This window comes from Colletes gigas, unplaced genomic scaffold, assembly GCF_013123115.1.
Source record: "Colletes gigas isolate AHSC1104 unplaced genomic scaffold, ASM1312311v1 Colletes_gigas_Sc00038, whole genome shotgun sequence".
Lineage (NCBI taxonomy): Eukaryota > Metazoa > Arthropoda > Insecta > Hymenoptera > Colletidae > Colletes > Colletes gigas.
In genome coordinates, this window is record NW_025106667.1 from 1769374 (window position 1) to 1787721 (window position 18348).

At 40.2% G+C, this 18348-nt stretch overlaps 1 protein-coding gene across 2 annotated transcripts in view; it reads left to right on the forward strand.

The window, feature by feature from the left end:
- LOC122402643 (titin) overlaps positions 1-17889 on the forward strand; it is a 96710-nt gene extending 78821 nt beyond the window's left edge. Inside the window, exons 57-82 of one of the 2 annotated variants that reach the window (XM_043405603.1) lie at positions 45-82; positions 160-6745; positions 7116-7163; positions 7222-7335; positions 7417-7569; positions 7712-8075; positions 8260-8575; positions 8845-9133; positions 9534-9602; positions 9719-9851; positions 10271-10707; positions 10867-11136; positions 11369-11747; positions 11878-12032; positions 12183-12473; positions 12560-12701; positions 12823-13092; positions 13236-13681; positions 13947-14246; positions 14337-14491; positions 14870-15020; positions 15263-15340; positions 15409-15513; positions 15712-15909; positions 15987-16292; positions 16398-17889. In XM_043405603.1, coding sequence (XP_043261538.1) covers positions 45-82; positions 160-6745; positions 7116-7163; positions 7222-7335; positions 7417-7569; positions 7712-8075; positions 8260-8575; positions 8845-9133; positions 9534-9602; positions 9719-9851; positions 10271-10707; positions 10867-11136; positions 11369-11747; positions 11878-12032; positions 12183-12473; positions 12560-12701; positions 12823-13092; positions 13236-13681; positions 13947-14246; positions 14337-14491; positions 14870-15020; positions 15263-15340; positions 15409-15513; positions 15712-15909; positions 15987-16292; positions 16398-16600 — 11996 coding nt within the window. In that variant the 3' untranslated portion in view covers positions 16601-17889. The remainder of the gene's footprint in view (positions 1-44; positions 83-159; positions 6746-7115; positions 7164-7221; positions 7336-7416; positions 7570-7711; positions 8076-8259; positions 8576-8844; positions 9134-9533; positions 9603-9718; positions 9852-10270; positions 10708-10866; positions 11137-11368; positions 11748-11877; positions 12033-12182; positions 12474-12559; positions 12702-12822; positions 13093-13235; positions 13682-13946; positions 14247-14336; positions 14492-14869; positions 15021-15262; positions 15341-15408; positions 15514-15711; positions 15910-15986; positions 16293-16397) is intronic. The other variant, XM_043405601.1, reaches the window with a different exon arrangement.
- Positions 17890-18348: the final 459 nt, after the last annotated feature.

An 18348-nucleotide genomic window follows, 5' to 3' on the forward strand; every position in this document is an offset into this window, starting at 1 on the left:
CATTGGTTCATGTACCGATTTAAAACATTTTGTTCTTATTGCAGATGTCACGGAGAAGGGATCGCAACAGGTAAGATTATATGTACGATTTATATTTGTATTTTCTCTGGTAATAATAACGAAGAGATATTAAACTGGCTCGATTTATGTACGTAGCAGGAAGTCATCGAGGAAGTCGAAGAAGTCAAGAAGGTCACGAAGAAGAAGAAGAAGCCTGTTACAGCTAAAGATGAAGTGACGGAAGAAATCGTGGAAGAGATAACGATAGAAGAACCTGAGAGACAGAAGGCTAAACCAATCGTGGAAGAGGAAGAAGAGACGGTGACGATAACCGAGCTCGATGTGAGGAAAGCGCCCAAGAAGAAGAAGGAGGTTGTCATCAAGGAAGAGGAGGAAATTTTCGAGACCATCGAAACACCCACGCAAAAGATCATTAGAAAGAAGACACGCCCTATGAAGAAGGGCGGAGAAGAGATCGTGGTCGAAGAAATAATTCAGAAACCCCGCGAAGAAACTATCGAAATGGAGGAGCAACAAATAATGGAGGTCGTGGAAACTCCAACGAAGAAAATCGTTAAGAAGAAGAAGGCGATTACGAAAGACGACGGAGTTCCGGAAGAGATCGTTGAAGAAATAATTATCGAAAAGCCACAGAAAGAAAAGGCGAAACCCGCCGTGGAAGAAGAAAAGAAGACCGTTAAGGTAACGAAGGTCGATTTGAAGAAAGCACCTGAGAAGCCGGAAGAAGTCGTCGAGGAGGAAGAAATAATTGAAACGATCGAGACTCCGACGAAGAAGATCATTCGTAAGAAACCCAAGGGGAAGAAAGACAAAGTGGTCGAAGAGATTATTGAGAAAACGGTGGAAGAAGGAAAGACTATGGAGGAACAGGAAATTGTAGAAATAATTGAAACGCCTACAAAGAAGATCATCAAGAAGAAGAAAGCAACGATAAAGGAAGGTAAAGCGCCCGAGGAAGAAGTCGAAGAAATTGTGATCGAAAAGCCTGTCAAAGAAAAGGCTAAAAAGGACATAGTCCCTAAAGAAGGTGTAGAGATCACGGAAATTATCGCGGAAACGCCTGTCGAGAAGCTTTTGGAAGAAAAAGCGAAACCGGAAGAAGCCACGCCATCGGAAACAACAGAAGAAAGAGCTAAAGTAATGGAAGTGGTGGTTAAGAAAGCGCCCAAAAAGAAGAAGACTGTTACTGCCGTCGAGACAACAGAAACTGAAGAAATTGTAGAAGAAGTGAAACCTGAGGTGCCAGTGGAAGAAAAAGCAAAACCAATCGTTACGGAAACGGAAGGCGTCCAAGTGACCGAAGTGGTTACAGACGTGACTACGGAGGAACTTCCTGAGAAGGTTAAACCTAAAAAGAAGAAAGCAACCGAGATCAAGGAAACAGAAGAGAAAGTAGTAACAGAAAAAGTAACGGTAAAGGAAGCACCAAAAGAAGCTGTGCCAGAAGTGGAAGAACAACCGGTCGAAGAAGTGCAAGAACTTGTTCCTGAAAAGCCAAAGAAAACTAAAGCAAAGAAAGAAATTACTCCGAAGGAGGGTCTCATAACGACCGAAGTAGTCGCTACAACTGCGGAAGAGATATTAGAAGTTGAGAAACCCGAAGAGGACAAAGCTTTGGTGACCGAAGAAGAAAAAGAGACAGCTACCGTTGAAGAAAAGAAGGTTACTGTGAAAAAGGCACCCAAGAAAAAGGTGAAACCAACGGAAACTGAAGAGGAACAAGTAGAAGAAGTTGTGGAAGAAATAACGCCTGAAGAACCAAAGAAGAGGAAAGCTAAGAAGGCTGTTCTTCCTAAAGAAGAAATACAAACGACCGAAGTGGTGGCTGAAGTTACAACGGAAGAGATACCTAAAGACAAGAAACCGAAGGAGGAGAAGGCTGTGCCCACGGAGGAAGAAAAGATTCAAGAGGAGGCAAAGGTCACTGAAGTTTCCGTAAAGAAAGTACCGAAGGAAAAGAAACCGAAAGAAGAACCGATTGTAACAAATGGTGAAATGATAAAAGAAAAGCCTGAAGAAAAGGAGGTTCCTGTTGAGAAACCAGAAGAAAAAGAGGAAGTTGCAAAAGTTCCTAAAGAAAAACCAAAGAAGAAGAAATTGCCGACAGAGAAGAAACCTACTGTATCAGAGGAGGAACAACGCGAAGATAAGATAGAAGAAATAATAGAAGAGAAGCCAAAGAAGGTGAAAGCTAAGAAAGAAGTCGTTCCAAAAGACAGCGTAGAAACGACTGAAGTTGTTCCAGAAAGCGTGGCGGAAGAATTGCCGACCAAGAAGCCCGACGAACGCAAAGCTGTGCCCGTCGAAGAGAAAGAAGATGTGGTAGAAATAACGGAAGTGCCGGTAGAAAAGGCTCCGGAAGAGAAGAAGGAAGAAGTAACTGAAGAGAAACCCGTCGAAGAAGTGCCTAAGAAGCCAAAGGTCGTGAAGAAGAAGAAGAAACCAGCCAAGAAAGACGAATTGGAAGAATGGGTGGAGCCTGAGTATGAAAGACCTGTTCTGGAGCCCATGCCTGAGAAGATTCAATGGGAACCGACGAAAAAGAAGAAAGAGAAGAAGCCTTTGCCTGAATCCATGCAGAAATTGGTTCCACAAAAGATCGAGAGGAAAGAGTTCAAGCCGACAAAATTAAAGTATTCCGAACCCACGGAAACGATACAATTCGCTGCCATCAAACTGAAGAAGGTAGCAGCCCCGAAGAAGAAAGAGGTCGCTGAGACTAAATTGCCAAAGATTATGTTGCGCAGTAGAATCACTTTCGTTGGTGATTATCCGCCAGAATTGCAGGTTCCAAAGATAAGTTACATGGAAGAAAATCCAGTTCAAACGGGTATCCTTTCTAGAAATACGGAAGAAGCTCTGAAACTACTGAAGAGAAAGGTAAAGAGAGTTAAGCTTTCTGAAAAAGAGGTTACACAATTGGAAAAGTTGGACCAAGAATTCGAAGAATTAAAGAAAGTTCCATTGGAGAAAGCCGAAGAGTTAGCCCCGTATGAACGTAAACCGAAGAAAACGCCCAAAGAACCGGAGGAACCACAGAAATTGGTCGTTGGAAAGGGTAAGGTACTGGAAGAAGAGAAACCTGAGCCTGAAAAAGTGAAATTGAAGAAAATACCTGAAACGAAACCGGAAGAAGTTACAGAACCCGTTAAGAAACCTGTAAAACCAGAACCAGAGGAGGAAGTTAAGCCGGAAAAGAAAAAGAAACCAAAAGTGAAATTGGAACACGATGAATTTAAACCACTGGAATTTGACAGACCAGAATTGGAGAAATATGAGCCTGAGGAAGAAGAAAAACCAGAGAAACCGGAACCTGAGCCAATTCCAAAGCCATACGAAAAAGAGAAGAAGAAGAAACCGGATCAAGAGATTGAGCAGATTCCGTTGATAAAGGGTGAACCAAAGCCACCAGAACCGGACGAGGAACCAGAAGTCAAGTTCAGAATACCAACGAAAGAGAAACCAGAAGAGGAACCAGAAAAAATAACGTTAAAAGGTTGGAAGAAAGATAAACCTGAAGACGAAGGTGAGAAAGAGTTCCCAGCAAAGGAAGAGGAAGAAGCTCCGAAAGCTCCGAAAGAAGAAGCTGAAGATGTCACTGTGAAACGGAAGCCTAAAGCTAAAAAACCCAAAGAGAAGCCTCCAAAAGAAGAAGAAGTTACAATTAAGAAGCCTGAACCTAAGGAACCAGAAGAAGTTCCGGAAATAACCGAAGAAATTACTTTGAAGAAAGAACCGGTGAAACCAATCGAGGAAGCTCCAGCCGAAGTTACGATCAAAAAGCCAATTGTCGAAGAAAAGGAAATAGTAGAAGAGGAAACGGTGACGGAAGTTACTTTGAAGAAGAAACCGAAAAAACCAACTGAAGTCGCGGAAGAAGCGATCGTAAAGAAACCAAAGAAAAAGCCTGTCAAAGAGGAAGCAGCTGACGAAGTTACACTGAAGAAAACTGTCACAGAAGAAAAGGAAGTGGAGGAAGTTGAAGAAGAAGTTGTAATAAAGAAAAAACCGAAGAAGGTACCTGTACCGGAAGAAGTAAGTGAAGAGATTACACTGAAAAAACCAGAGCCGGAAGAAAAGGTGAAACTTCCGGAAGAAGTAAGCGAACAGGTAGAACTAAAGAAACCAAAGAAGAAGAAGAAGCCAGTAGAAGAAGAAGCTGCCGATGAAGTTACCATTAAAAAGGTTGTTGTAGAAGAAAAACCGGAAGAAGAGGTTCCTCAAGAAGTGACGCTGAAAAAGAAGAAGCCTAAAGAGAAACCTGTTCCAGAAGAAGTCACTGAAGAGATTACATTGAAGAAACCAGAACCGGAAGAAAAGGTAAAAGTACCGGAAGAAGTAAGCGAACAAGTGGAACTAAAGAAACCGAAAAAGAAGAAGCCAGTCGAAGAAGAAGCAGCTGATGAAGTTACCATCAAAAAGGTTGTTGTCGAAGACAAACCGGAAGAGGAGGTTCCAGAAGAAGTAACGTTGAAAAAGAAAAAACCGAAGAAGGTACCTGTACCGGAAGAAGTAAGTGAAGAGATTACACTGAAAAAACCAGAGCCAGAAGAAAAGGTGAAACTTCCGGAAGAAGTAAGCGAACAAGTGGAGTTGAAGAAACCGAAAAAGAAGAAACCAGTGGTCGAAGAAGCTGCCGATGAAGTTACTATCAAAAAGGTGGTTGTCGAAGAAAAACCGGAAGAAGAGGTTCCTCAAGAAGTGACCTTGAAAAAGAAGAAGCCTAAAGAGAAACCTGTTCCAGAAGAAGTCACTGAAGAGATTACATTGAAGAAACCAGAACCGGAAGAAAAGGTAAAAGTACCGGAAGAAGTAAGCGAACAAGTGGAACTAAAGAAACCGAAAAAGAAGGAACCAGTGGTCGAAGAAGCAGCTGATGAAGTTACCATCAAAAAGGTTGTTGTCGAAGAGAAACCGGAAGAAGAGGTTCCTCAAGAAGTGACGCTGAAAAAGAAGAAGCCTAAAGAGAAACCTGTTCCAGAAGAAGTCACTGAAGAGATTACATTGAAGAAACCAGAACCGGAAGAAAAGGTAAAGGTACCGGAAGAAGTAAGCGAACAAGTGGAACTAAAGAAACCGAAAAAGAAGAAACCAGTGGTCGAAGAAGCAGCTGATGAAGTTACTATCAAAAAGGTTGTTGTCGAAGAGAAACCGGAAGAAGAGGTTCCAGAAGAGGTAACGTTGAAGAAGAGGAAACCTAAAGAGAAACCTGTTCCGGAAGATGTAAGTGAAGAGATTACATTGAAGAAACCAGTACCAGAAGAAAAAGTGACAGTGCCGGAGGAAGTAAGCGAGAAAGTTGAATTAAAGAAACCGAAAAAGAAGAAACCAGTGGTCGAAGAAGCTGCTGATGAAGTTACTATCAAAAAGGTTGTTGTCGAAGAGAAACCGGAAGAAGAGGTTCCAGAAGAGGTAACGTTGAAGAAGAGGAAACCTAAAGAGAAACCTGTTCCGGAAGATGTAAGTGAAGAGATTACATTGAAGAAACCAGTGCCAGAAGAAAAAGTGACAGTGCCGGAGGAAGTAAGCGAGAAAGTTGAATTAAAGAAACCGAAAAAGAAGAAACCTGTAGTCGAGGAAGCTGCTGATGAAGTTACCATCAAAAAGGTTGTTGTCGAAGAAAAGCCGGAAGAGGAAGATGCTCCGATGGAGGTTACTTTGAAACCGAAACCTAAGAAGAAGTCAATTCCAAAAGAAGAAGAAGAAGAAGAAACTGCTGAAGTGACTTTGACGAAACCAAAACCGGTCGAAGAAGAAAAGAAACCGGAAGAAGGTGAACTGACTCTGAAGAAGAAGCCAAAGAAGAAACCCGTTGTTGAAGAAGAAGCTGCCGAAGTAACAATAAAGAAATTAGTGCCCACGGAAGCTGAAGAAGCACCAGAAGAATTCACGATTAAGAAGAAGAAACCAGAAAAGAAGCCATCTGTAACGGAAGAAGTAGAAGAAACCGCGATAACCATAAAGAAAGCTCGTGCTCCGGAAAAGCCTGCCGAGGAAGAAGAAGTGTCGACCGATGTGCAAATAAAGAAGAAAAAGCCAATTCGAAAGGTCGAGGAAGATGCTGCTGAGGAACTGACGATCCAAAGAATCGAAGAAGTTGAACAACCTGAGGATGAAGTGCATGAATTCACGTTCAAGCGTAAACCACCGAAGATGGCTCCTAAACCGATCGAAGAAATTTATGAAGACGTTACCCTTCGAAAACTGCGACCAAAGAAGAAACCCAAACCAGACATTAAAGAAGTCACGGAAACAGAGAACGTGACATTCAGACCACGCAGTACAAAGACCAAGGAAGACGTGGAACAAGAATTTAAAATATCTTTGAACACGTACGAGGAAGAAGACATCTCCATGTCTGGAAAAGTTCGTCTGAAGCCAAAGAAACGTCCGATGACGTTCTCCGAAGAAGCTGGAGAAGAAACCATCAGAATTATGCAGGAAGTGGAGGACGATTCAGGCCCGATCATTGAAGAAATAATTGATGAATCGGACGAGGAAGCCAAGGACGAATATAGCATCGAGGAATTGGAAACCGACGAGATGAATTTGCCTTTGAGGAGAAAGAAAAAGAAGGTACCCAGGCCGTACAAAGTCGAAGACGTCGAAGAGGGTGACGTGAAATTGAAATTGAAACGCGAGAGAAAGTACTCGATCGAAGAAACCGACGAGTCGTTGGCATTAAAGCTGAAGAGCAAGAGACGTGTTTCCACATACGACGAAGGTTCGATAGAATTTTTCGATTATCGGCTTCGCAGATAACATTTAATCTGATGTAACATGCTTTCAGCTAAAGTAGAAATTAACGTTCGTCAGACTATCGATCTTTAGTGAGTATGTTCGCCCTTAATATCCTCCCAACTTCTTCCTTGCTTCTTAATCCACTGCGAATGAAAAGCATATCGGTACTCCGTATAACGTATTTCAATTCAATAGATATTAAATGCTTAATAACGCGATACTAAATCTGATAGTAATATTTACTATCCTGCAAAATCACTTTTATGCGTATAATAAATGAAAAGTTAATCGTATTAACGGATATCGATTCTAATTGTTGGATCTTCGTTAAAACTTTATGTGAAATATTGCAGAAGAGGCCACGCTTAGTATCACCAGAGAAGAGGACATTTCAGAGGAAGGTACGTTTATTTTTAAATAACCTTATTAATAATTTACATAATTTACGGAACTTTTTAGAAGAGATCGAGTACATAGTTCGCGATGGCGACACCATGTTCTCGATCTGCTCTTACGTGGCAGAAACTGACGAAGCCATCAATCTTGTCGAAGGAGAAAGAGTTTATGTCATCGGTAAGTTACCTTAACGAGAAAGTAACGTATAAGGGGATATTTATTCGAGACAAGAGTATTACACGCATAGTATCGTTTCAGATCACACAAATCAGGACTGGTGGTTCGTGAAGAAGCATTTGACGAATGAGAAGGGTTGGGTTCCAGCGCAATATCTTCTCAACGAAGTACACTATACCCATTATCTTCAACGCAAATTGCACGAGAAAATCGACAAATTGCCAGTGTTCGAAAGTGAGTTTGTTTATAATTTTCATTTCTTTTATTGGTACAACATAAAAATGGAAATGGCAGATAAATTAGTCTTTTAAAATTATTAGGAATATCACATATACGCATTGAGAATTGATATTTAACGAGCATATTAACGTTTCAGAACCCGTGCCCGGTGAGCAATCGTCTGCACCGAAATTCGTTGAAAAACTACAGCCGATTCACACGCCAGATGGTTACACGGTTCAATTCGAGTGTCAAGTGGAAGGTGTACCGAGGCCGCAAATAACCTGGTTCCGACAAACCGCCATCATTAAGCCGTCTCCTGACTTCCAAATGTATTACGACGACGACAATGTGGCGACTTTGATCATCAGAGAGGTGTTCCCCGAGGATGCCGGCACCTTCACCTGTGTCGCCAAAAACACGGCTGGATTCGCGTCCAGTACCACAGAATTGGTCGTAGAAGCGCCTCTTTCTGATCACGGATCAGACCTAACTGGTCCATCGAGAAAGAGCCTTTCGAGGTGAATGACTTTTCGATTCTTGCGCGATATTTTCATGTTTCACATTTAACATTTAAAAATTTATAGCATTTTCGGGCATTTAAAATTTATAGTCATTCGATATTATTTCAAGACGATCGAATATTCTACGTTAACACTGCGTAATAGCATTTCGATGTTAATTAATATAAACGAACACGTGCAGAGAATCGTCCCTAGCCGACATCTTGGAGGGAATACCACCGACGTTCTCTCGCAAACCTAAAGCGAAATACGTGAACGAGGGCGACGACGTGATATTAGAGTGTCGACTGGTAGCTGTACCCGAACCGGAAATAACTTGGTACTACAAGGACACGAAAATCACGAGCAAAGAGAACATCGTGGTCGTCACTGAAAGCGACATGCACATGTACTGCAGCGTGATCAAGATCACCAAAGTGCAGAAGAAGCAGGAAGGAAAGTACACCATCGTTGCTAAAAACAGAGAAGGTGAAGCTAACATCGAGATTCCTATGAAGGTTTGTACATCCCCCAGTGATTCCTTTAAAGTACATTACTTCGTGTTTGAATAATTTATATTTTTTTGTAAAACACCTGCAGGTAAACATTCTCTATAATCGTATGGAAAAGACGAAAAAGGGAAATAATAAAACAATTACGTTTGTTTATTTTAATTCAAATTATCGAGTATAAATTCAAATCCAAATCTTCCATTAACGATCATTTCTTTCTGTATAAACCTGGCGAATAAGAATTGATGTATTTCGTATGCTTGCGTAATTTACAGGTCAGGACAGGAAAACACGAACCACCGGAGATTCTAGAACCCCTACAATCATACGTGGTGAGAGAAGGAGAAACCGTGTTATTGTCGACTCAAATCGTCGGAAACCCTGCGCCCAAAGTCACCTGGACCAAGAACGGCAAACCACTAAAGGGCTTGTCACCGAAACAAGATGGCCACGTGAACACATTGACTCTCATTCAACCCCAAGTGTCTGACACTGGGGAGTATTCGGTAGTGGCCACCAACGATCTTGGCACTGCCGAGACTAAAGCAACATTGACAGTCGAAAGTAAGCATTCTATCATCAGCCTTGCAACAATTTTTAACTTTTTTACGATAAACGCTTGCCACGCATTTGCATATCACATTAAAGGGAATTAATTGAATGTACCATACAAATTGGAACATTTTAACCACTTGAATTTTTTATAATTTTCTCGATCTATGAAAATTAATAATATTAATTTAATTAGATGTATAATATTTTTCTACAATAATTTCTGATTATTTCCTTAATTGAGAAGACGATAATGAAATCATGAAGTATAATAAATAACGAAATATGAAATTTAAAGCAAATATGTAAATATTTGGAGAAGTGGTTAAAGAAACTTTGCATTAGATTCGAACTTGTTAAAAGATCACGCTTATATTAACATCATAAAACGCTTAACTAATATATTTTTCAGTCAACTCGAAGCCTTCGTTGAGCATTAATATCCAACAGCACACGTATGAACACTTCAGCGTGATTAAGGGTAGGATATGCTTCTGCTTTTGCTTATGGTGTTTTATAATAGAAATCTCTTGTATGCACGAACAATAGAAATCGTTAGGAATTCGAAGAAAATAGTGGTATTTTTGTACTTTGTAGAAATACCAAGCGGAGCTCCAGAACCGCCATTGTTCACGGAACGGTTCCAAGAAGTTACTGTTCCAGAGAAAGGTACATTTAAACTGGTGGCAAAGGTTACTGGAAATCCTGTACCAGAAGTTTCGTGGTTAAGGTACAGTTATTTATTTAATTACTTCCACTTTTCTTTGAATATAAGGAATATTTCTTCATAATTTTAGTGAGCACTTTAATTTAAATAACTCAGATTCAGACATTATTCTCGAAGAAGTTAAGACTGTGAATTAAATTACTAAAGACAGTGGAATTAAATTACTGATTAAAAAGAATCCTATGGTTTAAATATAATCTAATGCGATCTAAAAAAAAACGATTTATAATTTTTCAAGAATAGGTAAATTTCAATTTTAAAAGAATAATAAAATTTGAGGAAAAACTCAGGGATGAAACGTATTTGTTTGCATAAATTTTTTTTTTTTTAAATTTGCTCTTACAGAAATTAAAGATCAAAAGTGTATTTTAGTGGAATGGTGGGAAAAAATATATTTATAAGCGATATCGTTCGTCCAACAGGAACAACATGCCGTTGGAAAAATCTCCGAACATCACGGAAGTCTATGACGGGGAGAATATTTCCTTGGAAATTCGAAACGCGGATTCAGAGGTGGATTCTGGCGATTACAAATGCATTGCCAGCAATCCCGTTGGAAAAACGTCGCACGGTGCAAGGGTCACGGTGGACGTCGAAAAAGTAACGTTTACGAAGATGTTGGAGAAGGAAGTCGTCGTCGACGAATACAAAATGCTGGAACTGACCTGCGAAACGTCCCATACCGTCTCCACGAAATGGTGGCACAACGACAAGGAGATCAGTGGAATGGATCACCGCGAAATCATCCAAGAAGGACACGTGCACAAGCTGGTAATCAAGAAATCAAGCCCCACGGACGAGGGTATTTACGAGTGTACTGTGAAAAATCAATCAACGTCCAGCAAAGTCACGGTGAAAGGTAATTTTTTTGCTATACCCGCTTAAACGGTCTGTTGTATGTTTTATCGTATTATAATATTATATCTTCTGTTGCTTCACTAGACTAATACAAATTAATTCAACATCTTTATTCTACTTCTAACTGCTTGTTATTGAGAAATCTGATCCGTTTGTACAGCCACCAAACCGGAGTTCGTGAAGAAGTTGTTAGATTGCGAGGTGAAAGAACGCGAAGTCGCCATTTTGGAGGTAGAGATTACGTCGCAGACGGCTGACGTTAAGTGGTCTAAGGACGGCGAACCATTAGGACCGGGCAAAGAGAAACTAGAATTCGTGAAAGATGGTACTGTCAGAAAGTTGCTTATCAGGGGCACATCCGTCCACGACGAGGGAGAATACACCTGTTCTCTCTTGGATCAAGAATGCACCGCGGAAGTCACTATTATCGGTGAGCATTGGTTTATCAATATGTATTACTAGAGACGTACGGTAGGGACAGATATTTTTCTTATCATTGTACAAGTATGTTATAAATATTTTACTATATTTCGAGAGTGAAACGTAGTCAAGATAACCTTTTAAAAATGTATCCCTTCCAAACATTGACCACTATTAATACAATATTAAATTAATCCATTCTTTCGTCGAGTATTAATGAATTATTTTTTAAATTATCCCAGAATTGCCACCAGAAATTATTACCAAGATGCAAGATGTAACAATAGCAAGGGGCGAAAAGGCAACATTCGAGATCGAATTAACAAAAGGAGATGCATTGGTACGATGGTTTAAAGATGGACAAGAGTTGCAATTTTCCGAACACGTCCAACTATCGATCGATGGCAAGAGGCAAAGACTGAAGATCTACGACACGGAACCAGAAGATGCGGCCGTTTATTCTTGCGAAGTTGGCAAACAAACCTCGTCGGCTAAGCTGACTGTCGAAGAACCTGGAGTCGATTTCATCACTAAACTACCAGACGTGACTCTGGTGCCGTTGAACGCCGATGCCGAATTCGTGATTGAACTGTCTCAAGACGTTCCAGTCACGTGGTACAGGTAAGATTAAATTACAAATAATCACGATGAAATTTTCTATAATACAGGATGTTCACCTTATATGCGAAGAATCCTTTATGAAGAATACCTGACATCTGAAATGACATGTAATAATATAATAATGTCGCAGGAAAACGGAAGTCATCAAGGACACACCGAAATACACAATCATCGACAAAGGCACTGTAAAGAAACTGATCGTCAAGAATTGCACGACCGACGACATTTCGGAATACTCGGCCATTGTGACGAACGTGAAAACATCGTCAAAATTAAGAATCGAAGGTAAAATTCGAATCAATCGAAACGAATTCTAAATTGACTGATACGTTATCATTTTAATATTAAAATTCCATTCATCTTAAGTTAGAAAAATTTTAATTTTAAAATGTAGAAAAATTGAATAATTAACATCGTTGTAATGTACACTTTCAGTGGTCGAGACGCCACCAAAGATCAGCCCCGACACACCAAGGAAATACAAAGTGAGGAAAGGTGAGGACGTCGATGTTGTCGTGAAATTCAGTGCAGCACCGAAGCCAACCAGCCAATGGACAGTAAATGGTCACGTGATTACAAAATCTAAACGAGTTGCGCCGACGATCGACGAGGAATCTGCAACCCTAACTATCAGGAAGATCCAAGAGGAAGATGTTGGCGACTACACTGTCAAACTAACGAATCGCGCTGGCGAGGCCAGCGTCGACATCACCGTCGTCGTAATGCGTAAGTGTCGTGGTTTGTTATATTTTTGTTAATTTTATTGAGTAATATAGCATAGAAACTTAACGAGATGAGGTTTTCCCTTGCAGAGGTACCAAGCGCACCCGGAGCACCTGAACCATTGGAAACAACCAACGACAGTGTTACACTTCACTGGAAGAAACCAGATTCGGATGGTAATTCTCCTATCGTCGAATACATTCTGGAATACCAAGAGAAGACTACAACTACGTGAGTATACGTAGTTTTTTATGTGGTTTTTCTCGCTTCAAGGAACAACTTTTTCAATATTATTAGAATTTCTACATAGTGTTCAGCAAAATACGCGTTGTAAAAATTGATTTGTCCGTAGTTGGACCAGGGTCACAGAAACTATAACAGAGACAACGCACAAAGTGACGAAACTAACCACGAACAAAGAGTACACCTTCCGAGTGACAGCCGTGAACGAAGAAGGCCCAGGCGAAGTATCACCGCAATCGCCATACGTGAAGATATCAAAACCGTCAGCCGCGGAACCACCAGTCGTCTTGGAACCTCTAAAGAGTGTCGTCGTAGGCCTAAAAGAAACAGTTACTCTTTCGTGCGTCATTGGCGGATCGCCGCTGCCAGACATCGTTTGGTACAAACTTTTATTTCAACGCGTAAAACAATATTTATTTATTTATTTATTTATTTATTTATTTACGGATAAAAAAATTACCCTTTGGTACAAATTGAATAGAACATTGTAGTAATAATAAATAACAATGAAATGTTTTCCAGGTTGAGAGACGGTGAAACATTCGAAGACAGCAGTATCACGTATGAAAACCATGTGACAAAGTATACCATCACGGAAACAACGGAAACTTCATCGGCAACGTTCACAGTTAAGGCGAAGAACAACGTTGGAACAGCAGAAACAACGTGCGAATTGAAAGTACAGGAAGCACCGAAGATTATTTTCGACGAGACATTGGCGAACCAAAAGTTACCAGTGAACGGTCAATGGAAGATCGAGATTCGAACCAGTGGCTTCCCGAAACCGGAAGTTACGTGGACGAAGAACAGCAAGAAAATTGTCGAGAAACACGTGACTACCCGTACCGAAGAATACACATCTACCATTTCTATTTCTTCCCTCGTCAGAGAGGACACTGCCACTTACACAGCAAAGGCGAGCAACCAAGCTGGTAGTTCTTCGGTTGACTTACATCTCAAAATCATAGGCAAGTTGCAAACGTTTCTAATTCATTCATTCAATTGTATTAAATATATTTGTAAAAAGAAACGGCAAACGCTTAGACCTAAAATGAAGACCTTCTTCGGGATAACTGTGTATAATTATAAGGAGTACATATATCCAAACACCTTGTATATTTATATTACATTGTTACCTCTGAAGAGGGTCAGTTAGGTCCGGGTTAGATTTAATATTATATTTTAATGTTTGAGAATCAAGTTGTTATATCGATGTGTTTTTAAATCGTTTAGACAAACCAAACAAACCGCAGGGGCCGATTATCTTTAAAGAAATCAGACAAGATCGCGTTACCCTCGAATGGCGACCACCAGCCGACGACGGTGGAATTGAACTCGATAAGTACACCATCGAGAAATGCGAGCCAGGCAAGGCTTGGGTAAAGATCGTCGATATCGACAAGGAAGTAGAAAGCTTTTGCGTGCACAAACTGCAGCAGAATGCCGAATACATGTTCAGGGTCATCGCCAGAAACGCTGTCGGTGCATCAGAACCTTTGGAATCGGAACCGGTCAAGATGAGAACTTCCTTCGGTATTATCGATTCCTATAATTGCCTTTTTCCATACATTTCCATTGCTGTTAAATAGTTTGATTAACGTTAAAAAATTAATGTATCCGCAGAACCACCAGGACCACCAAGAGGACCACTAGAAGTATCCGGAATGACGAAGACATCGTTTACGATAAAATGGCAGCCTCCAGAAAACGACGGTGGAACACCAATAACGGAATATATTGTTGAAATGAAAGAAGAATCGAAGAAAAGTTGGCAGAAGGTTCGATACAAATTATACGTTACAATGTCCCAGAAAATATTGTACATTTCACAACCTTAATTTATTAACTGATAACTAAAATATGGAATTTCAAGCATTTTTTCCGCAATACCCGTAACAGTTATATAAATTATGGTTTTAAATTTTGATTTTTTTCAAATTGAGATATATCTTCTACATATAATATACAATGAATTAATAAACTAAATATATCTTTAGATATAACTTTGACAAACGATTTAAAAATAACTTGCATTTTCGAGTATGCATTCTGGAAACTGGGGGAAGCTATACATTTTTTTTTAAACGAAAATAGAACAATTCGTAGAGAAAAAACGTTGAATCTCCCATGCATTTATATTAATTTTTTATTTACAGATCGGCAGCACCAAACACGAAATAACCAACTTTAGCGTGTCAGATTTAAAGACAGACGTACCATACAACTTTAGGATAACAGCTAAGAACAGTGTTGGCACTGGTCCGCCGTATGTAGCCGAAGAACCAATTGCACCTGGCAAACGAATCAGTAAGCAAATTACCTCAAGAACTGCCTTATTAATTGCTTACAATATTTATTAAAGAACTACCATATTAATTGCTTTCAATATTTAAAATTTCATGATAAAATCCAATTTAGTACCACCAATCCATCCAATTTAAACTCATTCGCGTTTAACTCTTCATTGTTGTCTCGAAATATTTTTTTTCTTTATGAAATCTGCATTCATAAGGCTTCGCTTATTATTTAACGCTTTCGCTATCACTCAGAAATAACAAAGCTCACCGAAAGCAGCATGTACGCTCTGCTGGGTATATTTCCGCCTTCGAAAGTAGTAATCAGCAAAAGTAAGTGTATATGTGTAATGAGCAAACGTTTCTCTTTCTTTGGAATAACCGTCTTGAATTATTTTTAGCACCACCGTCGAGTCCTCAACATGTACAAGTGACGAACGTTACCAGCAAGAGCGTGACTCTCAGTTGGTCACCACCAGCTAGCACAGGAGGAACCGAACTTACAGGTAATTTAAAAAAAAACCTTTTCTATACAGGATGGTCCAGTGATCGCGATACAACAAATGAAAAAAATGAAAATGTGAAATAAATTTCTTTCTTTGTTTTCAAACGAAGCCCTTATAGTCCCCTTCTCCTTGTATCTGCCGCTAGACCTTACTATGTATAACATGTACATAACTACACGTATTTTGACATTTCAACAGGATACGTGATCGAGAAGAGACCATTGATTGGAAAGGGAGCAAGATGGACGAAAGTCGTCACTTTGGACGCCTCGACGCTCCAACATTGCATCGAAAACTTGAAAGAAAGCGAATTCCTCTTCAGAATCTTCGCAGAGAACAACATGGGACTCAGTCTACCTACAAATTCGGAACCAGTCACCTTAAAGACGCATGCCAGTGAGTAATCATATTTTTGTTTGAACGAATAGACTCACAATCGGTGTGATTGTTTGTAAATTACCACTTTTTCACAGCTGTACCATCGCCACCCACTGCGCCATTGGAGATCAGACAGATCGCAGCAAACACAGTGGTAATTTCGTGGGGCAGACCAGAGTCTGATGGCGGCGCACCATTGGAGAGCTACAAAATCGCCATCAAAGACGCGAAAAAGACGATGTGGATGGAAGTGGGCCGCGTGAACGCCGACGTGCAAAAGTTGAACATCAGAGACCTCCAAGAAGACCACATGTACCTGATCAGGATCTTCGCCAAGAACGAGATTGGCGTCAGCGATCCTTTGGAATCTGACGAACCGTTCAAAATTCTACCAGTTACCGGTAACATCTTAATGCATTATGTTTTCGATTTTATTTTCTTCGCTGCCTATGTATAGTCATATTAAAACATAAAATTCTAATGGGTGAAATTGTGTCGTTTTGCAGAACTTTCGGTAGTGGAGCCACTCGCAGACCCCACGGAAAAGGGTGAAACCGCTTCCTTGAGCTTCAGCACGGAGAACACGAGTTCTTGGCTTCGGGAACACAATATGGACGCCGACATTCACTCGTACGCGAGGGCGAGACTTCTCAGACAAGACGAATACTTCTTCCGCATTTGGCACTATGCTAAGAAGCTCTTCGAATAAGCATTTCTACGATTTAAAGGCGGAAAGAGTGGGAAACGAACCCGTTCATTCTTCTTCTTCTTCTTAACAAGGACCATAAAAAATTTAAGGCGTAAGACATCCGAGAGAAAAAAATAAGGAAACACGTAGGGCAAAGGTTTAATTATTAATTTCGTACGATACGAAAAATTCTTTCTAATTTGAATCAGGTGTATTTATACGGTTGTTATTTTCTTCTTCCACGAAATTCAATATCAACGAAACAACGAAAGAACGATATTATTGAATTGTTCCTCCCTAGAATCGAACGTGTAGCGACTAGATTTAAATTAAGAATCGATATACTGGATGGGTGTAGAATCTAGTCAGCGTAGAGTAATGTATTTTTTCTTTTTTCGTTTCAACGGACCAAGACTTCGTCACGTATGCTTGGAATCGATACGCGGAACCGGAGGGGAGGTGTCTTTCTCTAGCCGCGTCGTTGAAAATTCCAGTCGAATCGACAGGAGTTTGTTTTACCAAAGAAACTAAGAAACTCTATAAAAAATCTTTACGATGCTATCTTTCTTTCTCTTTTCTTTTTTTTTAATGAAAATGTTATCGGTGTGGTCGTAAAGCTTCCAGTGTACATACATATATTGTTTCTTCGTTTCACGAGTGCGTTTAAATTTGACGAGACATTAAAAGTTGATCAGTCGTTCCCGTGACTTTTCAACTACGCGAACTTAAGAAAGAAACTTCCTTGAGATTCCTTTCCACGCAAAGAATATTCTCGTCGAAATATCGACGGAACCCCATCAACCCCCGAGACTCTGATCTGAGGAGAATGTGATAATCGAATACCTTGCGCAAAGAAGTGATTTAGGAACGATTAAGAATACTTGACCTCCCTCACGACCTTCAAATCTTAACTCCTCCCCTCCCACCTTCTCCCCCTCATTGCCACGAATCCTTTGTATTTATATTATCGCGAACGGAAAGCAGCAGTAGTTCAGTTACACACCAGAGTTTGCGAGGATTACTTTTAGTATTTATTCGTAATATATAATGTATATTTAATTGTTACTCGTTACCATTGCCGTTATGATAATTCTTAAATAATTGCCATCGCCGTCGAAACCGATGTTGATGCAACTGGTCGATAAGACTAGATTACACAACGAAGAAATGCCACGCGTTGTTGGTGTCGCGAGACGTGCAAAATATAGATGCAAAAACAACATGAAACATTTCACCAATTATTACGTGTGTCGCATACTTCTTCGCGTTACATACTGTAAGACATTTTACGAATTAAATTATTGCAAATCGTACCCCCATTGGTGTTTCTTTATTCGAGAAATTTCACTACGAACCTTAATTATCCTTTTGTTGTATAATGTAATGTAGGATCATACGGATCAAGGATTGACAAACAAACACACCCGTTGGTATTTTAACGAACGAATATATATGTAACAGAAAAGAAAGAGAAACGATAATTTACAGGAACGGTTCGACGTGCGCTTCTCTACGTCTCGACGAGAACTGCCCGATGCCGAACGTTACCGGAATGTTCAACAATGTCGCCGAACGTTCGCGGAACGAGAGCTTGTCTTTTGCACGCGGCACTGTGATTCTCTCTTGTTACATTGTAATTATTCCGACACGTACCGAACCCACGTGTAATATTCAGAGATGACTTGTGTTGGCTAGGCACTAACAAACTAAACGGGGCAAGGGCAAGGAGAGGAAAGTCTACGGGTGCCCTAACCGATTCCCAACCACCC